Here is a 27,224-nt window from a genome sequence, read left to right on the forward strand (position 1 = left end):
GAAAATGCTTTAAAACTTAAAACACATCATACAAATTTATAGTATTATTAATAGCAACGTCAAGGGTTGAAAACCATTAACACATTCATTAAGATAGTTTTCAAATGCTATATGAAGTATTATGGGATTTTTGGTTTGGTTTGGTAAACTGAAAAAAACAAAAACACTGTATCCTGGTAAATGCTATCATTCTATGAAAATACCTAATAAGGGAACTACTTGGAAACATTCAAATTTTCTTGTGAAATTTAAGAGCAGCATTTGTACTGACAGGCAGTTATAACCTTAATAGACTATGGAATTCATCGTGGAGAGATACACTCTTAGCAGTTAAAAAACAGAGACTCGAACCTGGAAGTCATCATTTCATTTTGTTATTATGTGTTTTCTCAAACAATGGATACTGAAAGTTCAATTAATATTCTGTGAGGAAACATAAACTCTTTATTTAATGCAGAGAAGATGTCCTCATGTTTGAAAATGTTGAGAACTACCAACCTAGCCTATGGTAGTACTCCACTAACTGGCTCCAAACCCTCCTTGTCTCACTAAAACATATTCTCTAAGACAGAAGGATTGTATCAATTCTCCATGATTATCAGTCAACTATGATGTCTATTGCAGAGTATCTGTGATTTACTAATGGTTATAGTACTAAGTTTGCAAATAATTTACTTAAAAGAAAATGAAAGATTGACTCGAGATGGCAGACTGATCATACACCTCTACCATTTACTCTGTATTAAATCTCATAAAAATACAGGTAAATAGATATAGATAATAAAATACAGTTTAATAGCATTGGAAAACAGAGAAACTTCCTATCAGAAGACATACTTTTTAAATAAATTCTGAAAGATATCACCAAGAACAAATGTTTGGAAAACAAAAATAAATGAAACAAAAGCCCAACCCATGTGGAGGTAACTGCTGGGGAGTTAAGTCCGATAGAATTACAAGCTTAGAGTCAGTGAATATTAAGAAGTGGAAAGGGCCCTGGTACATTTATCAATTTGGAAAATTAGGGAACTGCATGTGGAGCAGCAAATTAGTTATCCCCTCTTCTGTGTGCTAAGAAATGGGCAGCTGTGGTATGAACTGAATCATACACTGTAGCTAGAAAAGCAGGTGATGCCTAAGTAGCTACTAACCCCCAGGGGGATCAAAGAGCCCATCAAACAAATCATGCTCAGGTACTATCTGACTGCATATCCCAGCCCTGTTCCAAAGTCAGGCTATAGTAGACAGAAACAGCTTATACTGATAGGGATTTGGAAATATCATGCGTAAGACTGTACAATTAAGAGTCACCACGGGCTTCCCTGGTGGCGCAGTGGTTGAGAGTCCACCTGCCGATGCAGGGGACATGGGTTCGTGCCCCGGTCCGGGAAGATCCCACAAGCCGTGGAGCAGCTGAGCCCGTGAGCCATGGCCGCTGAGCCTGGGCATCCGGAGCCTGTGCTCCGCAACGGGAGAGGCCACAACAGTGAGAGGCCCGCGTGCCGCAAAAAAAAAAAAAAAAAAAAAAAGAAAGAAAAAAGAGTCACCAAACATTTGAGAAAAAGTACAATACAAACAAAAATTAAGAAAGCGAACAAAAGACTTTAAGCATAAGTACAATATTCTAAGAGAGATAAGAGCAGCTTTTGTATCCATAATATAGGAAGAGTCTTATGTATTAAGGAAGCATGTATAGATCTTGGAAATTAAAAATACAGTCAAAAATTTAAAATTTTAATAGATGACCTAGCATAACAATGGACATGGCTGAAAAGCAAATTAGTTAGTAGAAAGTTAGTGCCAAGGGATTCTTGCATTACTTAGTGGTAAAGTACGATGAGAAGGATAATGAGAGAAAAGTTAAAAGACCTAGATGATAGATCCAAGTGTTCATTCTGTTAGTAGCTGTCCCAGAAGGAAAGAGAGAGAATGGAGGGGATGGAAATAACAGAAAAAGCTACAGGATAAAATTTTCCAGAATGGAAGAAAGATAAGAATCTTCAAACTGAAAGTATTTTAATTCTTTTCTCTCCAGTTGTGAAGTTTTAATCATTCTCTTTGTTGTACTGTTGTACTCTTGCTCAATCTGATTTTCTTCTTTGTGTGATTTGTAGTTTTTGTTTGTAACCTTGCCTTTATCAGGGACTGTTTCTTCTGTGGATTGTGGAAATATCTTTCTGGGGGTGGGGGTGTGTGTTGCATTTGCTTTTGTCAGGCACCTCAGTGGTATCCCCAGCAGGATTATTTTTTATGTTAATTTTCTGTCATATGAGATGACCTGCATGTAAACTCATGTTTCAAATTGGAATGTGGTGCAAGCTTGAGGTTTTACTTTCTCGCAAAGATTTATTCATTATCTATAGCTCTAGGCAGAGGCAAACTTTCTTGCTAACAGTTAAGTGAGTGGAGTTCTTCCAGTATGCCTTGTACCAAGATAGCAGCTATTCCAAAGTTCTAGCTTTATGCAGGTTTCAATGCCATCTCTCTATTTTGGAGGCCATAAATTTCCATCTCTGTTCCAATGTGAATTAAAATTCAAGTTCATAGTCTTTTTTTTAAAATAGTGTACACTTTTTAAAAAATATTTTTTCAAGTCCCTAGCCTGTAAGACCTCTCTCCAGATCTGCTAGCAACCTCCATTCCATTCCCCCACTCACATCAAAGCTTGTGTTATTACTCCAGTTATATAGTATATCTATACGATGGAAGACTATGCTGCTGTTAAAATAATGAGGTAGTCTACATGTGTTGACAAGAAAAGATCTTCAAGATATATATTGATACATAAAATAAGCAAGTTCTTTATTTTGAAACATGAGGGTTTCCCTGTTTTGTGAGCTGGGCTGCATGTTTATTTATTGTTTCATTTTATTCAGCATTTCAAGGTGTTTGTAATGAAAGGGGTTCACTATTCGCCTTAATCTGCCATGTTGTAAGAACCAGAAGTTCCCAATGCACAAATATTTAATAATGGCATTTATTTGTTTGCAGTCTATTAAAATGTCTTTAGTGGAGGAATAAAGATACACCTGTAGTCTTACCAGTACTATAGATAATAGTGTACAATGGATATGTTCCCATGGAAATTCGTTGGGCATGTAAATACTCTTTGGGGCAGCAGAGGAATACTTCACCTACTTCCACTTGTGTGCAACATAACACAGCTTATAGTAGATACATTTTTGGCACACCAAAATGTACCAAATAGAATAACTGGTAGAATTACCCATACCAAACTCTGCCAAAAAGCAAAGGTTGAGTTAGTGCTAGAAATAATTTAAATAAAATAGAAATCAGTTTAGGAAATATTTTGATATTCTGTGTACTCATGCCTTTCAATTAAAAGTGTGTGTGTATGGCTTCCCTGGTGGCGCAGTGGTTGAGAGTCCACCTGCCGATGCAGGGGACACAGGTTCGTGCCCCGGTCCGGGAAGATCCCACATGCCGCGGGGCAGCTGGGCCCATGAGCCGTGGCTGCTGAGCCTGCGCGTCCGGAGCCTGTGCTCTGCGGCGGGAGAGGCCACAGCAGTGAGAGGCCCGCGTACAGAAAAAAAAAAAAAAAATGTGTGTGTGTGTGTGTATCTTGTACTGGGAGAAAGGTTTTTAGTTTTTACACTCTTAATTGTATATAGAAGTGTTCAAAGTTTTAGAATAAGGAGGAGAATTCAAGGTTATAGGAGAATGTTATCCTTAAATTGAAATTTTAATTATAGTAATAGTGATAATGTGATTACATTGATCACTGATCAATGTGTATGATCTCATGCTCAATATCCTTATGAAGTTACTATTATCCTAATTTTACAGATGAGGAAACTGAACTCTAGAGAGGTTAAGTAATTTACCCAAAGTCACACAGCCTCTATGTGGTGAAGCCCAAATTCCAGCCCCAGTTTGATTCTAGAGCCATGGCTAGAAACAATCTAACATAGAAATATGTCTCATATCCATCACTCATTGGAGACCACACTTAAATTTTTGGTGTATTTTATTACCTTTTTTCATTTTCCCATTTACATAAGTTGTCATTTTTGAGGTTATTGATAACAGAAAAAGCAAATGTGAGGGCCTGTATGATGATTCTGAAATCGTCTACATTCTAAGGACTATGTTTTTATTTGAAGAAGGTAGTTTATCCTGGTTTATCCTGACTTTTTATTGGTGGACTTAAAGAATCATGCCTGATGAGAAGAGCTTTTACTGCAGTTATTTGAAAGACGTCTGTAGTCTTCTCCCTTCTCTCAAGACTTCTGGGACATGTGTTGGCTGCCTCTCTGACGTCTGTTTCTGATAAGTGAGTTTTAGTCTCTAACAACTCCTGGGAATTTTGTCGGCAGAGACCGGGTGAGATCATTTTGCTTTCCGCTGAGTTTCCTTTCTCTGTTTTTTTGGACTGTTCTGATGAGCATGACCCTGGAGCATTCAGTAATACCTCTGTTCTCTTAGGAACTGTTGGCCTACTCCCTGGTTTTATCTCTGTCTGCACAAAAACTCCATGTCGCTGGAAAGGAAAACAAAGTTGACATTAACCAGGGCACACAAGTTGCTGGAAGATGCAGCTGTGACCTGAGTTCATGTATTAGCTCAAGTCCTGATTGAAGCAGGCATTTATTTCTCTGCCTCTTCATTGGCTGTCACCTTAGTTCGAAACTGAAGACGGAAGCATAATAATTATTGGTGAACCATTTAAACCAATTATGAACAAGGGTGCACCAGAAAATGAACAGGAAGGGAAAAACAGAAAGTCAAAGGAGCGGCATCTCATTATCTCCCATTCTCAATTTTTCTGTCATTTGAATTGTATGAGACTATTCATATCCAATTTCATTTCTTGCTCTGCAGGTTGCTATGGATACGATAGAAACTGCAGTTCATAGACCTAAGGATTTATGATTGCATCATAAACGTCTATTACTTCCAACAACTAATAGTTGTTGTGAAATGTTATTATTATTAGCTATGGTGAAATATGAAAACAAACATCTGTAGTTGGGAAAAAATCCAGCAATTGACTATTACATTACTGTTCAATTTATAAAACTTATATGCATCCCCCTGCCACACACATACATAAGCATATCAAAAACTTTAGCAGGTTGCTTTGATATTATCTTAAGTGAATGATTTTAATAATTTGAACCAAATTCCAAAGACTGATCCAAAATTATGACATAATTCTTTAGTTTTGACTATGACATGTGGTTAAGATTTTATCCTCCTAATAACCATGTTAGTTTGTTTAAATCAACTTTGAGAAATATGATTATGACTTGAAAGGCTTAGAGTTCTACCATAAATCTATCCCATCATAAAGTATTAAGTAATTGATTCTAAATACTGACTTACCTTTCCCCGGATAGGCTCACTGGGTGTTTTCCTGGCATCATATTGATGTGAAAAAGAGATGCGTTCTATAAAATTCTTTTGGAGTTCTGCTGATGCATCAGGAGAGGCAAGTGGAACTAAGGGGAGAAAAGAGATTTTGTGAAGTCAGGATAAAAGATTTGTATATGGAAATGTAATCAGTATTTATAATATTTTTGCTTTATCAAAAATGTTAACGAAACGAAATTCTTTTAAGTATGAAAGGTTACCTAAACACATCTAAATAATACAATAATAGATTCATCATTCTTTCTCCATGAAAAGAACCAAATCAAAACAACCAAATTAGCCCCACAGGTGGAATTGCTAGTAATTTTAAAAACTAATAATAATGTAATAATGGCTTTTAAAAGTCAACTGTTAGATCTGCTTCTTGCACATATGCCAACCAAAGTGTTAGGAAAAGCATAAGTACAATTTATTTGTCAACTTATTTTTACTACTGAAAAGGCTTTGAGAAATTTATGCGTAAGGTGCTCCCTGCTAGCACTGACAAATGAACTGGAAGATTCCAGGGCTACTGCACTTGAACACACAATTCTTTTCATTTCCCATTGACAAAGGCTCTGAAAATTTGTGAGAGTATTAAATTCTTTAAAAATCGCTTTTAAATAATCCTCCAATCTGTGTAATAGCTATATAGGGGTTCATTATATTGGTTTCTCTATGTTTAAAATTTTTAAAAATTTTAAAAACTCACTTTAGTTTTGCTTTTAGCACACTACGTTATGTAAGGAGTCAGAGTAACACCCAGTTTAGTGACATAAAATTCTGTCAAGGAAAAAATTAAAAATTTCTCCCTTTTATAGAAAAATATGTACATAAGATAATATGTACACCTACCATATCTATGGAGTGATAACAAGAAACTGATAACAGTGGTTGTTGCAGGGGGAGAGAATTAGCTGGCTGGAGGACAGAGGTGGAGAAGAGTGGATTCACTTTCACTCTTTTCCCTATTGTACCATTTGAATTTTGTACTGTATGCCTGTATTAACTATTAAAAAATAAAATTTAAATTGGAAAAACCATGACTTTAAAATTAGGGAGAATATATAAGAGGAAAAATATGTTAGTAAATTCACATTTATTAAGCATTCATGAATTTAATTCAATATTCAGACATTGATATAAACTAATTTTACTAGCTAGAATGATTATTCCAATATTTATACATTACATAATGTGAGATGGCAGTCTTTTCTAGCTAGCAGGGAAAAATGCTAATTGATAACATTTCCTTGATTTCTAATTGAGATCAGATACTCAAAACTCATTTTCTACTTAATCATTACCTTTCTTATAGGATTTGCTAGCACACAAAAGAGAGCAGGTGCCAAAGATTTAACATAAATTTGTGGACAACTATTACATTGAGAAATTCTAACCATAAGTTATATTTTTCTACCAAATCAGAAAAGACTATCAGTTTTGGGGTGAACGCCATGGTCTGGCTCACAGAATGTTAGTGTTTCCAGGAACATAGTCTGATAACTCTGAATAAAATGAGGCAGGTCTAAATTTAGGCATTAATCAGGTGGGGTTAATGGAGTATCCAAAGCATGGGCTTTGGGATAAGATAGACGTGCTTTCAAATTCCAGCTCTACTGCATTTCCTAGTTGTGTCACTTTGGACAAATCACTTAACTTCAGTGAGATTCAATTTCTTCTCCCTAAAATGGGAATAATAATAATTTGCTTTCAGAGCTGTGAGGATTAAAGACAGTGTTTATAAAGTCTCTAGAATGCTAGGTCAAATTAGAAAGGGACTTCTAAGTTAGGCAAGGGGCAAGCTCTTTTGCATCCTGACAAAAGGGAAACCATGGAAGAGGAGAAGCATGAATGTGATGAACTATCAAAATGCTGGGAGAAAACCAAAGGGTTTAGTAAACTGCTATGAAGGGTTGGTGGCAGCTTGGGCTGGAGGGTAGGGAGATCAGATGTAGACAGTAGAGAATAGGTTGGGAGAGCTTTTAAAATCTGCTCTTGACTTTCTCCCACATTGCTTTGGGAAGATCACTGTTTGCCTCAGGGTGGCAGAAACTGGCAGCAACTGTCTAGCCATGTGTTTGGAGCAGCACAGAAATCCCTCCAGGGTAAGGAGCTGATGAAAATGGATGCATGCAGCCCCTTGGGCATTTCCTTCTCCAGCACTCCCAGAGCAATTGTCAGTGCTGGTGGATTAAAAACATCAAGAGATTGCCTTCTCTCGGTGATGCCTCTTTTTAGGAGTTTAAAGGGGAAAGGAGTGGAGCCCTGAGTAGAGGATTGGTCTCAAATAGGGACAACAAATGGAGATGGTCAAAACTGGTTTTGTCAGGCCTGACCCTCTCCAGCCTGACCTTCATCTTCTTTCCTTAAATTCATTGAGAGGTACACAAGCCAGACCCTGGTCTTTAGCCTTTGCCCACACAGGGCTGATAATTCCCCTTGGGGAATATGACCTAAGATAAACTAGAGAGACACTGTTAAAGAAAGACAATAAGATTTAAAACGTACACTATGTGAAGCAAAATTATTAGAACCTATGTACCAAGAATAAAATAAGCATAACAAATATACTCAAAGGTACAGGAGGTATTCTTAATATAAAGCAAGAATAAGAGGTCATAAAAAAGAATCATGTAAAATATTAGAAATAAAAATATAATAGTTGAAGTAGAAATGGTGAGATAAAAATAAGAGTTATGAACTAGAAAATCAGACTGAGAAGCTTTCCCAGAAGGAATCTGGAAAGGAGAAAGAAATAAAGATAGAAAAGCTAAGAGACATTGATAAAGATAGAAAAGCTAAGAGACATAGAAATACCAACACTAGAATCCAGGAAACCTAGAAGAAGAAACAGAGAAAAGGAAATGTTTAAAGAAATAAAGATGATAAATACATAAGAATTAAAGAAAGCCCAAAGACCTCAGATTGAAAGGGCTCACAGATTACCAAACAGGTAGCAGGGCCAGGAGTAAGATGAGGCAGGTGAAGCTCATGGGATGCAAAATGTAAGGAGGCACTTGCACGATCCTGGGAGTGAGTGCCTCCTTACAGTTTGCACCCTAGACCTCTCACTTGACTCACTCTCCTCCCAGTCCTGTGTGGTAGATAAGAAATGACTCACATGTAAGACACTTTATAGAGAAATTTAAGGTCATCTGAGACAAAGAAAAAATTCTAAATGTTTCAAAGAGGAGAGGTAGATTACTTACAAAGGAGTAAGAAGCAGATTTATATCAAATTTGACAACATTGGACACATAATAACTTATTAATATTTTTTAAATATTAAAGGGAAAAAACCTTTAAGCCTGGAATTTTAATATTTTAATATCCAACCAAACTGTCATTTAACCATGAAGCCAAAATTTAAAAATATTGGGAGGCAAAGAAGGCCTCAGAATATTTCCCCATAAACAGACCACTTCAAAAAATTTCTAGAGGAAGAACTCAAATAAGAATAGAAATAAATCAAGGAGGGTGCCTAAGGTATATGGAAGAAAATAACAAAACGTTTTGCCTCCTTAAAAAGACAATGACTAAAGAACAGAAAAATAAGTATTACACCTATAATAACTCAGAACTAAAATTCTACTGTTTAACATATTAATGGAGATTCTGGTGAATATTATAAAAAATGAAAAAAAGTAGTATAATGATTGCAAAGGAAGAGAAAAAGCTGTCATTATTTGTAGGTAATATAATTACCTGAATAGAAAAACCACTAGAATCAATAATGAGAATAGGGCTTCCCTGGTGGCGCAGTGGTTGGGAGTCCGCCTGCTGATGCAGGGGACGCGGGTTCGTGCCCCAGTCCGGGAGGATCCCACGTGCCGCGGGGGTGGCTGTGCCCGTGGGCCATGGCCGCTGAGACTGCGCGTCCGGAGCCTGTTGCTCTGCAGCGGGAGAGGCCACAGGGTGAGAGGCCCGCGTACCGCAAAAAAAATAAATAAATAAAAAAAAATGAGAATAAGGGTATAGCAAGGCAAGCAGATAAGTGTACAAAAATCAAAAGCATTTTGCTATAATAAAAATAACCTACTAGAAAACAAAAGGAAAAATAAGATACAGTCCCTGTAGGAATAAAACTATACAGTATAAAGTTTCTAGAAAGTAAGACCTCACAAGATCTCTAAAGAGAAAATTTTTTAACTCAAAGACAAAAATTGAGCTGAATAGACTTTCCATTCCCTTAGATAGGATGGGATAGTATGTTACTGTAAAGGTGACAGTTTTTCCTAAATTAATCTATAATGTCAACACAACCCAATCAAAGTTCTAGCTGGATATTTTGAGAAATGTCATAAATTCCAAAATTGAAATGGAAAAATAAAGGTCCATAAATAGAGAGCTTAACTGTGAAAAGGAAGAGCAAAGAATGAGGAATTTCCCTATCAGATATTAAGACAAGCTAAAAATCTATATCATTAAAACATTTTAGTAATGATCCAAGGACTGAAAATTAACCTAAGGAATGTAACAGAGTTCAGAGACAGACTTATTCATATAGGGAACCCTAACATACAATTAAGGAGGTCTCCCAAGTTAATGACAGAAGTGTAGATTGTTTAGTAGATGGTATCCAGAAAACTTGTTCACTGCATGGAGAAAAATGGAATAGGTTCCCTATTTAATACTGCACATAAAGCTGAGCTATAGAGTTAAATACATAATTATGGAAGGTAAAATGATAAAACCAAGAGAAGAAAATGTAGGAGAATATTTTTGTGACCTAAGGGTAGGAAAACTCATCATAAACACCCAATGCACAAACCATAGGTGAAAACTTAATAAACTTGATTACATCAAAATTTATTTCTGTACACCATGAGCAAAGTTAACAGAGATGATAGGTTGGGAAAAATTATTTGTAGCATGAAAACTAAAAGGGATAGGACATCAGTGGGAATGGCAGAGTAAAAACCTCCAAAAAAACTGCTTCTCCATAAAAGCAATGAGAACATTGGCAAAAATAATCAAAATCAACTTTTTCAGAACTTTGGAAATTAACCAAAGGCTTGCAACAATCTGAGAAGCATTTATTCAAGAAAAATGGCTTAATCTCTGTAATAAAAGCAGGCCTTTGGCCCAGTTTTCATGCCCCTGTCCCCACCTTGTCATAAGCCTTGGAAACTAACAGCCCTGAATTTATGGTGAAAATCAGCAAGAAGCTTAGCAGCCACTGAAAAGAACCACTGGCTTTGGAACTTCCCACAAACCTGAACTCAAAGAATTGTTATTTAACCTGGCTGGCAGTTCTTTGGAAACTCCATTCCTAGGGCTTGTCTTTATAGACAATGACTCAGCCTCTCTTAGTGTAAATAGCCTTTCCCCTAAAGGCATTTGTCAAAAACAATCAAGGGCAATTTTTTAACAGGGCAGCTGCCATTAATGGCAATAATAGTTGGGGCAAACAATCAGCTGACCCAAACTAGAAACTTTTATGCCTCCTACCTGCGTAGAATCCAATGCCAGCAATTTCCCACACAGGAACCTGTCCTTGGACAACACAGGTCATATCCACCTACTATAAGGAAAACTTAAAAGTATGATGAATTCTCTCACTTTGTCTTAGTGAGAGAAATGCATAGAGCAAAATCTCTATCATCATTAAAAGCCCTCTGTAATAACAAAAATGCCTCGCCATAAACTAGATTTAATACAAATAGTATATTGCATATTTTTCATATAGGGTAACAAAGATTGGTCACAGGGTAACTTTTTTTCAAAACAAATACTTTAATACCTTACTAATATTCAAAACCAGTATTCTACCAACCAACACATTTCTTCTAAAATAAATATTCAGTAAGTCTTTTAATTTTGGGAAGGTTTGGGATTAAATGTAGAGATGATAAAGCAAATACATTTAAATCTATAATTTGTTATGTAATATGTCAGAAGAAAATTTGATCTGATAGTTTTCTAGTGTTGACAGTTTTAGGGAAATATGATTAAGTTTATAAAGAGTATTAAAATGTTTGACATATATGTATTTACTATATTTATAGGTTTAATTTATTAGATTTACAAGAATTTTTTAATTGGGGAAGGTTTTTTTTAAAATTTTATTTTATTAAAAAAAATTTTTTTTAATGTATTAGGGTCTCATTAGCTCTTATTATAAGAATTTTTTAATTGTTTGGGAAGGTTTTGATGGTCAAAGTTCTACATTTTCCTTGTTAGGTATTTAAAGTGTTAAGAGGAAAACAGAATATAATTAAATCACCAAATGCAGTTTAAAATATTAATGGAATTTAATTGACTATGTTTGTAAATAAGTCATTGTTAAGGAGTATTTCATTTGTTCAAGCTGAGTTAAACACCAAAGAACAAGTGAAACTTACTATTCTAATATTATACAATATTTAAAAATTAAGGGCTTAAAGAAATATTTTTAAATTTATAATGTTAAAACTAGAATGTTAATTTAACCATAAATAAATATCTCTTTCTGTATGCAAAGACCCCCATAGAACATAAAAAATCTTCTACTGAAACAAGTTACCTTCAAAGGATTAACGACTGGACTGCTTTCAGACCTGACATAACAATAGAATCCAGATGACAATGGAATAATACCTTCCTAGTGTAAAAGCTAAGTAACTATGAATATAGAATTCTGTACCCAGCTATACTTTCATCTATTAGTGAGGGCAATTTAAAGACCTTTTCAGACAAAGAAAAATGAAGAGTTGGCCATTCCTAAACTCTCATGGAAAGGACTACTTAAAGACATTGAAGTAAGGTGTTACATTGGTGACCCCAGAGAATCAGGCCTCCCAGTATTTGCATCCTTGTACAGTCCCCTTGTGAATGTGCACTGGCCTTGTGATTAGCTTCAACCAATAGGATGTGGCAGAAGCAATACTATGCCAGTTCCATCTACCCTGCTGGAGAAACCACACGCAGAGACCAAATGGAGAAGGTCAGGCCCAATCATTCCAGTGTCCCAGCCGAGTTCAGTTCCCAGATGACCTACCAACTAAATTCGGTCGCTCAAGTGCTCACCAGCAAGAATGGCCAAAGAACTGCCCACCTGAGCTCAGCCCAGACTACAGAATCATGAGCAAATAAAATGATTGTTGTTTTAAGCAACTAAATGTTGGACTGACTTCTTATGCAGATAACAAACAGAAAGACTTAAGAAGGAAGTCAATTAAATCAATTAAAATGAATCATCTTTTATATAGTGATCTAGAACGTCCCAGAATCTTGAAAATAATAACTTAAAAAAATATCTTCATGGGGACCAATAAAGGGGCAAGAAAGGTAATCTAAACTATTATAGAAAGAAGTTCCTTACCCAGACATTATACCTATTAAAAGTAAACATAACTACCATGTTCATTTATGCAAATATATGTGATTTTTAAAGAAGCCCACAATAGTGAAGATCATCTAAGTGGGAAAACATCAAAGAAGATATTCAAGTTCTTAGTGGTTACTCAAGAATTCAAATCGGACCCAAAATAATTACTTAAAAGAAGCCTTGTTAGATGAGGCTTACAAAAAGTAAGCCAAAGTCTATGAAGAATGTTTGAAATTCACTCTCTGTTTCTTGGAAACTTCTAATTAAAATAGGAATTTTCCAAACAAGGATACACCAAACAAGTTGGTGTCTAGCCATCTATATTTTATCAACAAAGCCAGCATTTATTCAAACACACAACTTGTTCCTCATATTGATGCGGATTTAGCAGCTTTTGTTTTGAGAAATTTTCTTAACTTTTCATTTGTATCTACTTAAAAAACATTTATCAGTATTATTTTTCTATTAGAAACCCCATTCTTCTAAGTAGTATTTATTTTCATCTTACATAAACGGATTATTAATGTAAAAATAACAGTACAGATTTTCACAATACAGTGAAAAAGAGAAACTTGAATACAACTGTAGCAAGAAATCATTGTTATGTTATACCTTGATGCAAAAGAAGCAACACAAACTAAAACCTATTTTAGAAAAATATTTTTAGCACCGTATCTGAATTCACAATTTTAAAGAATGTTAAAATATCAAGTAATTGATAAACAGCCAAAGTTTTATTTAAGTATGAAACACCTCCCTTACCAATTAGATCAGCTTTTCCAATTTATAAAGTTTTATTATATAAAACCCAAAGTGAACACTCATTCTTACAGGGACTCAGATATGATGGAGCATAGCCGTTTGTTGAACTGACCATGGATGGCAGCCAGGAAATTGTGTGGTGGTACAAGACATAAAGGGCACTTTCATTATCAGTACAAGATGACATTGCTGAAATGCCAAAAACCAGGCGTAATTAAGTGGGCTGATGGAACAGAATGACTATGAGATGACTTTTGCTATTAATGCATGTTTATATACACATTTTCTGTCTATATGCATATATGTATACACACACATATATATATACATTAAAAATCTGGCATATACAGACTAGTTTATATACTAGTTATAGTTTAAATGTTACATAAAATATTTTCTTTTAAATATCATTCTCATCTAGTACCCAAACACCATCTAAAATATGAATAAATTGCAGGTTTATATTGTGGTGTGTATATTAGTTAAAATTACATTATGACTTTAATCTGTTGAATAATATGTAATTATCATTAAACTAATCAATAAATATTTGTTGAGTCTGAGCATAGTGGTAGGACCTGGAATATAATAAAGATTTTGGCAATGAGAAATACCAGTAAAAGAACAGACACAGAGAGAGAGAGGAAGAAGATAGTACAATGATAGTAAAGAAATTAAAAGGGCTTAAAGCCTTAAGGAAAAAAGAGAACTAAATGCGAGCAGAGATATTAACAAATTTGGAAGCTGGAAAGCAGATGGATAAGTGGCAATTGAGTTGAGTAGAGTCCAGTAAACTGGAAGCTAAGGGCTTGCGGAGGAGGGGGGGTGAAAATCAAGCCAATTCATGCCACAGCCTTCCAGTGAGGCTCGGGAATTGGAGGCATCAGACGCTTCTGAGGCAGGGAGCATGGGAAGTGGTACAAGTCGAAGCTGTAAACTGAAGATTGTTTGAGAGACTCCCAGATTTTCTGTCCTCCACTCCAGGCAGAGGCTTGGAGGATTCCTCTAAGGGAAAATTGACAGACCTACAGACACTGATTATGGTTGTTCCCTTATGAAATGACCGGGCCCTGCCTGATCATCCTAGAACAAAGCCTATCTCTCTGTCTCATCTTCCACCACATCCCTTATTTGAACTAGAGAAGAAACAACTGCTCCTTATGAGAAAGTACTGAGACCTGACTGGTTAGTTAACAAAAAAGTCAGTTAAGGCAAAGAATCATAGAAAATTATGTAAACCATACTTATTTTCCTTTAACCAGTTCATTCACCAAAATTTTATTGGCGTGCAAAGGCATTTTCTTTGAGGAAGTACCTGTTGGTTGGAATTCCACTTTATATTTCTTGCACAAACCCCACGCCTAATGTGTCCTTTTCATTTTCCGTTTCTTTAACACAGAATGGAAACTTAAGGATGCATTTGAAGGAAAATGAGTACAGCGTCTTTCAAGATTTAAAAAATTCCCTCTAGCTCTTCTTTTATAGTTATTTTACCCATGCTTAATTAGCATTTTTAAAGTTAGTGATTAACCTTTTAGCAAGTCTTTGCAAAGTATTCAACTTTGAATGTTTTATAGAAACAACTGCTTTTTTTCTTACTCAGATTTTAATTTATAATATGTAATTAAGTTATAGAAATACAGTAACAAGTACACAGGCATAAATTGGTTCTGAAACAAGCATGACTTTCAGAAAGTATTCTCTACCTCCTTGGTCTGAGTTATGTGCCCCTTCTCTAAATCCCCATGCCAAGCTATCAGGAGCAATAGGAGGCTTAGGTAGATTTGGCAGGTCAAATAGGACCATGTAGGCCATGGCAAAGAATTTGAAATTTACTCTACAAACAGTGAGAAGTAGCTAAAGCCTCCAAAGGGGAAGAGTGATGTCCTTCATGTTTTTAAAAGATCTGTCTGACGATGGTGTGGAAAACATTATGGAGGAGGAAGAAAGGAAGCAGGGCAGTAGTGGCTTCACTACATTCGTAAGATAATTTGGGATAGAATTTGGAGATAGATGTGTCAAGATGGATTGGCTGTAGAGGGTAGGGAGTTTTAGAATGACTTCTAGGTATCAAAACTTGAGCATCTGGGGGAATAGAAATGACATTAATTGAGATGGGGGGATAGGTTTGGATGGGCGAAATGAAATGTTCTATTCTAGCCATGTTAAGCTTGAAAAGGAGATTAGTTATCCAAGAAGAGATGTTAAGTAGTTGGTTGGATATCAGGCTTGAAGCTCAGGAAAGAAGCCAGGGCTGGAGAGAGAAATTGGTACTTGTATTAACTCCTTTGACTTCAGCCTTAATCTTCTATTCCGTGTTTCATCTATTTTGGGTAGTCTCTCTTGAGGACTCATATGTTAAATAGTGATATTAGCACCCTTCTCCTCTTCTACTTCCCATCTTCTGTCAACTGTATATTTATTTTTCTTCTTAAAGCTGATAACATAATTCTGATCTGTAACCATATTTAAATTTTCCATATTGTGTCTATAGAATAACACTAAAAGTTAACTACTAAGTAGCACTTACAATACAATTACGTGAATTTTGTTCACTTAAGAGCCAAATGTTGTGCTAGGACTATATTTCTTTCTCAGTGGGTCCAATTCCCAGTGCCACTTGGGGAAGAAAAAGGTTCTAGTGTACACGTCAAATAAATCCTCTTTTCTAGGTTAAAAATGATTTCCCCTGAGACCTTTGAAGACATTAACTCCACTGTGCTCTTCCATCCGTGTTGCTTGATTCCATATACTTATTCCTTAGGTGGTGACTTAGTTTTCTTTTAATGGAAACTTCTGGAATCTTCTCTTTATAATTATTGTTTTGCAATTTCATAATGATGTATAGTTGTGTATCTTTTTCCCTTCATACACTCAGTAGACCCTTTCAATGGCTCTTCTTTATGTTGGGAAACTATCTTCCTATTATTTTTCTAGAGGCTGTGTAGTGTACTGGTTATTTTTACAGGTACTAGAGTCAGACTAAGTTCAAACACCAATTATTTGCTGTGTAGCCTTGGGCAAATTATTTAAACTCTGTGCTTGCTTTCTCATCTGAAAAATGAGAGTATTAATAGTATTACTATACTATTATATGCCATAGGGTTGGTGTGGGAATTGAATGAGTAAACATTTAGAAAGTTCCATAAAGTACCTGGCAAATAGTATATGCTTAATAGATGTTATGTGTGGATATAATTATCTCACCTTCGTTTTTACTCTTTTCTGGAGCTCCAGAAAAGTTGGACCTCCAAGACTGATTCTCCATTTTGCTTTTATACTCTCATATTTTCTAAGGTTTTGTGTGTTGTTGTTATTTTATGTTCTGTGATATTTCCTTGATTTTATCCTCCAGACCTAAAAAAAATATAATTTGGCATAATTCTAATCTTTGGTTGTCCATTCATAAATTAAGAATAGGATAGGAGACCAGTTTGAAATACTAAAGTAACTAGTGTGGTAGTTGACATCTAGCTGAGACAATGGGCTCTAGCATTCTTAATGTTGGGAGAGGGTAGAGTGCTCATGACTGGAGCAGTTATTTAAGAAACAGACTTTCAAATAACCCTCTGATTCTCCCCTCCCCCGTTTCTGTTATGCTCTGTCTGCTGACTGAGCCTTCAGATACTTTTGTGTTTTTTTCAGGCAGAATGGCTCTTCACTGCATCTCCTTCTGTATATTCTAGGCTATTGCTTCTTTGCTCTTTTTTATCCGTCAACAGTCTTCCATTCCTTCTCAAAATCCAGAAAGCTCTTCCTTCCATTCTTTTCACCTTTATGGGTCCTTTATGGTTTGACTGCTTTGCTGTCATTCAATAGGGTCTTGGGAGGCAGGGGATTTAGATGTTTGTGCTCAGTCTACCATCTTGAATCAGAATTGGAAACTTTATTACCTTTCTAAAAGAGACACCATTGTTATAGACTATCTAATAGTTGGCCCTCCCTATTAACTACCACCCTTGAGGTAGAAATCATGTTAAATATGACCATTTTCTAATATCCTGACCTTCAATCTAGCTTCCCTTTGTATCCTTAACTAGACTGGCCAATCACAGAGGCCAGAAGGCTAAAACTGAGGGACTGTTGACGTCTAAAAGTAATCCTGCGCTGCCTACTGTCGTGTTCAGAAAATTTGATGTTTATCTCATGAACTTTTGTATGGGGTGAGAACAGAGCGGGTATTCAATAAATCCATTTTTGTTTGGACTTGATCCTGCACTTCTTTAAGACTTGCTAAAAATTCTACTCCTGCGGTAGAGATGAGTAGTACTGGGTTAAGAAACAGAAACAACTTGAATAAATGTGAAAGACCTAGATTATTATAATGACATTGTCAGGTAAAACAAATTTTAGATCTCAAAATGTATGAATACTGTATAGAACAGTATTTCCTAAATTATGTTTTGTGGGATACCAGTCATGTGAGATGATCTGAAAAAAGGTAAAGTTGTCAATATTGGGAAAACATAGCATTCTTTATCCCTCTTCTTGGAAATTCATTATGCTTATGCTTAGAATAAGGGTTTTAAGAGTTCTGCAGTAAAAAAAAAAAACCACAAAACTGTTTAACTTTATAAATTCAGTTTTTCCAAAACTTATTTGACTTCCCCTGTTTTTTTGTGCAGTAGCTATAAACATCATAAAAACTAGTGTCCCTCATCAGAAAATCTACAAACAACAAATGCTGGAGAGGGTGTGGAGAAAAGGGAACCCTCTTGCACTGTTGGTGGGAATGTAAATTGATACAGCCACTATGGAGAACAGTATAGAGGTTCCTTAAAAAACTAAAATTGAATTACCATATGACCCAGCAATCCCACTACTGGGCATACACCCAGAGAAAACCATAATTCAAAAAGACACATGTACCCCAATGTTCATTGCAGCACTGTTTACAATAGCCAGGTCATGGAAGCAACCTAAATGCCCATCGACAGACGAGTGGATAAAGAAGATGTGGTAGATATATACAATGAAATATTACTCAGCCATAAAAGGGAACGAAATTGGGTCATATGTAGAGACGTGGATGGATCTAGAGACTGTCATACAGAGCAAAGTAAGTCAGAAAGAGAAAAACAAATACTGTATATTAACACATATATGTGGAACGTAGAAAAATGGCACAGATGAACTGGTTTGTAGGGCAGAAATAGAGACACAGATGTAGAGAACAAACATATGGACACCAAGCGGGGAAATTGGGGTGGTGGTGGTGGTGGTGGAATGAACTGGGAGATTGGGATTGACATGTATACACTAATATGTATAAAATAGATAACTAATAATAACCTGCTGTATAAAAAAATAAATAAAATAAAATTCAAAAACAAACAACAAAAACCAGTGCCCCTCCATGCACACTTTGAAAAATACTGCTCTATAGTGTTGCCTAACAGTTATAATTTTTAAAGTTTGCTGGCAATAATGAGCAGAATGCTACTAAATTTCTGACTTGGAAGCTGGTGTTATCAATGAACATTACAATTTTTATTATGTTGTATTAAACATATTTGGAGCTAAGTTATCCACTAGGAAGGGATAAGGAACAAACTTGTCAAGGGCTGCACTTGCTGCATGTATATTTTCAACTCCTGTAGAGGACTAATTTTCCCAGGAGGTGCAAGCACGTATAATACATCTTAATTTGATAGCAGTAACCTGAGACAGTGGAGAACTGCTAACCTTACCTATTCCATAAGAAGGCTTTTGCAACTTGCTGTATTTGACTGGAGAAACAAATGGACATGTTGGTTTTTTAAAGTCACTCCTCTGGGTGCTCTTAGTGTCATAAGGTGGTTGGAAGGGATTTTCCAGTCCTTTACCATGTGACCACCAGTCACCCTTCATGGAAAAAAAAAATGGAAACACAAAATTGGATACTGTAGGACATTTTCATTTTCATGTGTTTGATGCTCAGTAATTTGATTCAACAAGTTATTGGATTTTCTAGTACTAAAATAGAGTTCTGAAATCTAGGACTAAATATATTTTCATAAAGACTGTATTTCCTAAGAGGCACCTAAAAATGCATTATCATATAATTTTAGCTAAAATACAGCTGCTAATTTCTTAAACTACCTTCTGTCAACAGATGGAATGGTAAAAATCAACAAAATAGTTATGTTTCTATGTTTTGTACTACCATTTATATATATATAAGTATGCATATGTACACACGTATGCATATGTATATAGTAAACATGATTTAATCTAAAACTTATATTCTATACTTTTCATTATGGCAATACAAATAATGTATTATCATCTAAGATGGTGGTTTTCAAAGTTTTTAGTCCATGACCCACACCATGAAATACATTTTATGTCATGCAAGAGTACCCACTACATACATATACATAAAACTAGAGGTTTCACAAAACAATACTTATTCTTACTATACGCAGTGCACTTGGCTATTTTTCTATTATATTACTTTTCTATTTCATCTCATAATGCTGGTTGCAGTCCACGTTGATTTATAACTCACTAATGATTCAGTTTGAGAAACTTTGTTCTAAGCAGAAATATCTCCAGTGTTACTGAATTTCTGATAATAAAACCTGAACTAAGTATGCAGGAAATGAAGACTCTTCATTAGCACATTTGATCTCTTAGAAGTTCAGAAAGCAGTGAGGTGAATTGTTACTCAACTTAGTACTGACTAAAAAAATTTTTTTTAATCTGGTTGATAAGGTAGAAGAGAACCTTGGGAAAAAGGAACTTGACACCTCAGAGTCCTTGGATATTAGATAATGAAAGTAACCTTGGGTATGTTCCAACACCTACCTGGGGCTTTAAGTGAAGAGATCAGCCTTTTAAAAGATCAACTGTGATTGCATTGTCAGAGACTTTAAAATATGATTCAAGGTGGATAAATATGAGATTCTAATAAGTTAAATTCTGAAAATACAATTGAAGCTACATTGATATAAAAAGAAGGAGGCATCTGAAGAAGCTTGTGTGGCTACATAGGCAGTTAGCTTTCAAATGAGCTTAGTTTTCAAGGAGACAGGTGTGTGTACAAGCGGTGCACAAAATCAGATTCAAAGGAGAAACACTTTAATGGAGTCAGCTTGTCAGGAGACTGTCAAGAAGCTTAGAAGAGATTCATGAAATATACCAAGCAGCAAAAATAGGGTGTTCAGTGGGAAAAAATTCTGTTGCAGCAAGAAATCAAGGAAAGGCTTAGAATTTGGAGAAGAGTACCCTGCTTAGAGCTGAAAATCAGAGCTATTCAACTTTAGGTTCTTCATTAAGGGAAGTTATCTTCAAACTGAAAAAGATGGGATGGACATGAACCAAAGAGAGCACTAAGCCCTGCACAGATGAAGACAGAGTCAGAACTCACTTTGCAACTGGAAATGAGGGCCAGTTTCCAGGCCAATGACAACCTGTAACCAGGGGTAAAAATGAATGTTTGCAGAAATCAAAGAAATGTAGGAAGTGGGGAATTTTGGAGAGTAGGAAAGATCAGCCAATGCCTCATTTTTCAGAATGGACTTAAAGGTGAATTACATCTACTTGATGTAGATCCTAGGAATTCTAGAACATATCACTACACAGATGGTGTCTTCTCACTCTCTGGCTCAAAATAGTCACGTCTTACTGTTGTCAGAGTGCCTGCTTCTTGCAGCTCTTCCCTACTCTGTGATTACCACGGTGCTTATTATGCTCCAAGGTCTAGGCCTTTTCTCACTTATTCTCATCACAATTTTATGAAGTGGGTACACCCACTGTACAGATGAGAAAACTGCTGGGAGATAAAGTAACTTCCCCAAGGTATATCACTAACAGGTAGCAGAGCCTCCTCAATTCAGTCCGTCATTTGTCTGTGCATGCCTCTGATTTCTGTGCTACATTGCTATAGGAAATCTGCTGTGGAAGGCAAAGCCAGATAAACACAAATTTATTTAAATTATTTCAAAAATAAAAATAAAGAGGCTCTAAGTAAATATCCTGAGAAATCCTCTATGACAAGGTTTTAAGGCATACTCTTTATATCTTCTTTTGTTGATCTGAAACTTATTTTGCTAACATCCAAGTTACTGGAGAAGTGACTCTGGAGTAAGTGAACCACGATATCTGGCAGACTTCAATTTTTTTCTTAAACAAGAGTGTAGTGCAAAAGCTACCTTAAAGCAGAGATAATTCACCTTTCAAGAAGACTGGAATTTAGAATTTTACCAAAATGGTCTCTTTGGTTTCACAAATACGTATAAAGGAAATAATGAGCAGTTTTTTCTGAAGTGTGATTGATGACTTCAAGACCCTTATAGTCGGTGAGTGTTCTGATTAGTGTTGTCAATTGGACGAATCTTCACTTCAGGAGAATGAAATGCTACAGTTCAAAAACTGTTGTGTTTATCTTTTCTATTTCTGGATAGTCTGCCCTATGCCTGAAAAGTCTGGTTCCTTCCTGGAAGAGAGTGTGTATGCACCCAGGCACATGTGCATGCCTTTTTGGTCCAAGCATTTGCTCAGAGAGATTATAAGACAAAAGGTAAAGGCAGAGGCTTATTTTTTTCCTTCACCGCACACTGAAGAGAAAGACTAAGAATAAAAATGTACTGCTCTGTGTACCATCACTTACATTGGATTGAGAGGTGCATGTGGAATTATTTATGATTAAATAAACCAAACCGGGAAAGGTCCTCTATGTTATTGCTTTGCCTAGGTTTTGGGGGTCAGACCACATCTTGAAGATTTGTAGAGGGGGTTCTGCCTACAGAAAGAGTTGTTCCCAAAACTTTGCACCCAGAGAGAGGATGAAGTCCTCCCTTCCAGGCCAAAGCCTGTTTCTTTTCCTGCTGCAGGATGACCGTCACTGGGGCTCCATGGTAGGGAGGTGCCTGGTGATTCCTGATGACAAGGCTCCCTATAACCCCGGCTGCTGGAAGGCCTAAGAGCCATTGTGCTGTGGGCCCCTTAGTCACATTCGGAAACCACCGTGAGGCACTCTCTACGTTACACTTCTGTCAGCCCTTTGCCTTCAGAAATGCACCAGTAAACATTACTTACTTCCATTCTTTGGGAAACTAAGGGAGAATCCTAGGGGAAATGTAGTAAAAAGTAAGTGGGGTATCCTGGAGGGACCAGTTAAGAGAATATAAGAGGTGGTGTGCCAAGCTCTATGGCGCCCTGGCCAAGATGGCTGCTGCTGCTTGTGGCAGTGTGGTGATCTGTGGACATCAAATTACACTTTATGGATTCCTAGGGAAATCTGGACTTTTGACAACACCTTACACATAGAGTATCATATTTTTTTAATGGAGCTCAGTGGCTTTAAAAAATTTGCTGTGTTATAGCAAACACTAGAGTTACACTGTATCTATGTTCCTCTGTGTTTTGTTGTGGACCAGAAAGAACGCTGAAAAATACCTCTTTTTAAGCAATTCATAATAACAATTCACAATAACAGTTATTCCTGCACTGTGTTCTGTGGAACACTGGTTCTGCAGCATATTAATAGGTGTTATATAAAATAGGTTTCCATAGTTAAAGAAATTTGACAAATACTGAGTTAAACAAGTTTACCACAGGATTTCTGAGGAACCTTTATCTACTAATGTGAATTGTGAAGCTCTGAGAAGGGTGTATAAAAATACAGGTTTTCCAAAACATATGTGACTTCGGAACTTTATTTTATTGAGCACATTGGCAAGGACTAGTGCTCCAAAAAAATACGTTTTGGAAAATACTGACCCAGTGTAATCTTTTTTGAAATATCAATATTTACTAATATTTAAAAAGACAACCAAATTAGTTTTCATTGGAAATAACTGAGCTAAAGCTCCTTTTTACTTCTTTTAGCACCACCAATTTTATGTCCCTATGTAGAACTGTATAATTGATTATTTCACTTAAAAATCTTGTAAATAAATAAAACTGACCAACCTGGTATTCTAAAGATATTATCTTAGCAAAATACATAAGACAACAGATATATGTCAATTGAAATATTTAGGCAACTTTATTTTCTTTACTTTTATTTTAAAGCCAGTATTACTATAAGCCAGTTAATTTTTTTAAACCAAGCTAACCTTTAAAAAGAAAACTGTCATCTTAAATAAAAGAACAAAGTTTACAAATATGTGAAATGAGCATTCTTTATTACTCCTTGGGTACTTGCAAATGAGTACATTTAAGGGTTTGTTGTTGTTGTTGGAGGGGGTAGGTTTAGTTTTGTTTAAGTATGTCCATTCCCTTCACTCCACGCCCAATGTGAACACTTAGCTCTGTGATGCATCTTTGGTCTTTGTACCTCCTTGTTCAGCCCTCCTTGTTCAGCCACTGTGAACCTCTCTTACCTATCCTCTTACTTCATTTCAAACTCACTTTCACCACCTGTTTAAGGTCTTTGACTCATGGAGCTTTGAGCACTAATAAACAAAGATTCTACTGCTGCTATCACCCAGTCTTGTTGATAGAGCAAGCTACTAACACTTCTGTACATTTATTTTTTTCAAGACACCTACAAAGTAGGAACAAGAGAAAATTAGATTTATTTTTAAATTTCTTTATGTTTCATATTTCTCTTCTCAAACCAGCTTCTTTTCCTTATGGGGTTCAGGATGGGTTAAGAGTTTGGTTTAAACTTGGCCTTGAACTAGAGCTCAGGAGAGTCATTCATTAACTTTTGCAAGAATTATGAGGACTTCACTAACCTGGATTTCTGTACCACATTTATTTCCCCTAGAGGCATGTTCTATCAATATCTTTTAAATGCTCAATAATTATTTGTTTATAAAACAAAAGAGCCTTAAAACTGCCCTTGTAAGGGTTTACTACATGATATTAAAGCATATTTGACTACAGGAATTTCTGCCCCCAAAAGCTCTCATATTCACACACAGGGCCATGGTGTGCTGTTTCATGACAAGAACAGTTGATGTTATCAGTGTAAAGAGAGCTCATGAAAAGCAATCTCCATTTAAATGTTGAGTTAAATCACAACTACATCTAACCTTACATGGCAAAAGGGACTTTGCAGCTGTGATTAAGGATCTTGCTAAGGAGAGATTATCCCAGATTCTCTTCTTCTGAGGACCCCAATATAATAACAAGGGTCCTTAGAAGAAGGAGGCAGGGAAGTCGGTCATAGATTTGAAGACAGTATGTTGCTGGCTTTGAAGAAGGGGCCATGAGCCAAAGCAGGCAACCTCTAGAAGGCGGAAAAGGCAAGGAAATGGATTCTTCTTTAGAGCCTCCCGGAGGAACCAGCTCTCCCAATAGACAATGAGATTGATTATGTACTTTAGAGCTTCAGAACTGTTGAGAATAAATTTGTGTTGCTTTAAGCCAGTGTTCAAGTTTGTGGTAATTTGTAACAGCAACACAGGAAATTAATACAATAAATTATACCTCAACGAACCTGATTCTAAAAAAAAGAATGGAATATATTTAATATGATAGTGAATAAAAGTGTGATTTGTCTAAACCAACAGTCCTAGATCAGAAACATGACTGTGACATTTGCTTACTATGTAATCTCAGGTATGTTAATTTACTATATTAGAGCATGTTATCATCTAAACTATTTCCAATAATACTTCCTAGAAGTTGTGCAGATTAAAGGATATAACTTATACAAAACACTTAGCTCATTCCTAGCACTTCATACAGTTTCAATAAATGGTAGCTATTTTATAGAAAGTATCTGAATTACTGAGTATCATGGGAAATTTTTATATTATTTGTCACAAATACAATATTAGAGATTTCTTCAATAACCCCTCCTACCCACAAGCACCGCTGAGTGACTATAATCTGACCCGATCTAGAAAAACAATTATTTGGATTCCTTCCCTATATATATATATAGTTTGTATGCAAAATTATCAGTGAGGATAGTTCCAGCTTACTGCTTTTAACTATTGGATTATAAAAAATATTAGTCTGAGATCTGTCACATCCTTTAAGTAGTCTGTGACAAAATTAGCCTGCAAAACACTTCTGAATCTAAATCTATATTTGTAAATAATGAACATGAATCCAACCTGATCATCTGGCTTGTTTTTGGGATCTATGTAGGGAACTGGTTCATTGTATGTTCTTACATTTGTGTTAATGAATTTAGCATAATATACATGTCCTCTCCCAACACATGGTTTTGAATGTTGAATACTTTTTCCAAGCTTTTTTTCATGTTTCGTTTCTTCTTTTTTTTCAGTTACATACAGTATACCAGCATCTTCTATTTCATGCTGTCTGAAAAACAGAATTAAATAGTATATCATTTATCCAATGAGCATTTCAGTGCTGAGTCATAATTACATAAAATTAGATTTAAATATATTTCAAGTGTCAAGACAATTTAGGCTTTATTAATAACTATTAGGGGCTGGTGCAATTAAAATTTGGGAGGGTATCCTGTCATTCGAAATTATATAAAAGATAAAGAGATTTGTGTTAATAGTGATTATTTATTACCATATACCAATGTAGTGTACAGATTCATTTGCTTGGAGTTAAGAAAGAGTAGTGATTTGATCATTCTTACAAATTATGTTTACAGTATTTATTCATGTGCCTAAGTTACATGCTAATTTTAACTCATCTTCTTTAAGAGTTAGTTACCTAGGGGCTTTCCTGGTGGCGCAGTGGTTGAGAGTCCGCCTGACAATGCAGGGCACACGGGTTCGTGCGGTCCGGGAGGATCCCACATGCCGCGGAGCGGCTGGGCCTGTGAGCCATGGCCGCTGAGCCTGCGCGTCCGGAGCCTGTGCTCCGCAACGGGAGAGGCCACAGCAGTGAGAGGCCCGCGTACCGCAAAAAAAGAGTTAGTTACCTAGTATATTTAGCTATCTGGACAAGGATAACTAATTTTAAAGGCTCACCTGGCAAACTTATAAAAGCTACCAAAAGAGCATTATTATTTATCTTTTCAGGAAAAGACCACTGTGCAGACATCAGAATAGCTAATTCAATTTCATCATTTTTTGCTTCTAATAACTACCCTGGAAGAAAAATAAAAATTATTGAAATTTTTAAATGTTAAAAAATATTTTAAAAGGAATAGTTTATAAATTTTTTTCTCCTTTTAAATAAGGAGTAACAGGAGTATTTTAAAATTTTACGTACTTGAAAAGTAAAGGAAGGTAAGAACAAAATATTCGAATTTAGATTCTTTTTACATAGAAATTTAAAAAATCAAAGCCCTGACCCATGGAAGGTGAGTGAATAAGATTCGAAATTTATAGAGAAAGTGATTAGTTCTGTTTAGCCTTGTCCATGGCCCTACCTCACTTCAGACTAAAGCAGGTCCATCTCTTCTACCCCATGTCATTTTTTTCAATTAAAAGCCTCCAGTGGCTTTCCACTGCATTTACGATAAAACACTTCCTCCTTATCGCAGTTCTGAGGCCCTGTGTGGCCCTGCTCCAGCTAATCTCTTCAACCACTCAAGCCTCTCTCCCTTCCCTTCTCCAGCCAGCCTGCCTGCCTACTCGCAGTTCCTGGAACACACCAGTCTCCTCTCCCCTCAGGGCATCTGCTCTATCCCCAGCTCCCTGAACAGCTGGTTCATTACCATTTAGGTCTCAGCTGAAGTCATCTCCTCAGAAACTTTTCCTAGATTTCCCCCTCCCCACTCCATGTATTCTCTATTTTAGTACTTTGTTCATTTCTTTCATTCTACAATTTATCATTTATGTACCTACTTTTTGTTTTTGTGTTCTAGTCAGCACTACAAATAATCCTGTACAAGCCAGTAAGTTCCATTAAAGTGACAATCGGGTTTCATTCATCATTATGTACCCAACATCCGGACAATTGTC

At 36.0% G+C, this 27,224-nt stretch overlaps 1 protein-coding gene across 1 annotated transcript; it reads right to left on the reverse strand.

Annotated features, from left to right (window-relative positions):
- Positions 1 to 3,688: 3,688 nt before the first annotated feature.
- CIMIP6 (ciliary microtubule inner protein 6) lies at positions 3,689 to 25,805 on the reverse strand. The gene is made up of 4 exons (XM_079940625.1): positions 25,446 to 25,805; positions 19,137 to 19,290; positions 5,347 to 5,462; positions 3,689 to 4,501 (listed from the first exon to the last, which is right to left on the reverse strand). Exons 1-4 carry the CDS (start codon positions 25,683 to 25,685, stop codon positions 4,133 to 4,135), a joined length of 879 nt encoding a protein of 292 aa, XP_079796751.1. The 5' UTR covers positions 25,686 to 25,805; the 3' UTR covers positions 3,689 to 4,132.
- Between the last annotated feature and the right edge of the window lie 1,419 nt (positions 25,806 to 27,224).

Source organism: Stenella coeruleoalba (assembly GCF_951394435.1).
Source record: "Stenella coeruleoalba genome assembly, chromosome: 13".
Classification (NCBI taxonomy): Eukaryota; Metazoa; Chordata; class Mammalia; order Artiodactyla; family Delphinidae; genus Stenella; species Stenella coeruleoalba.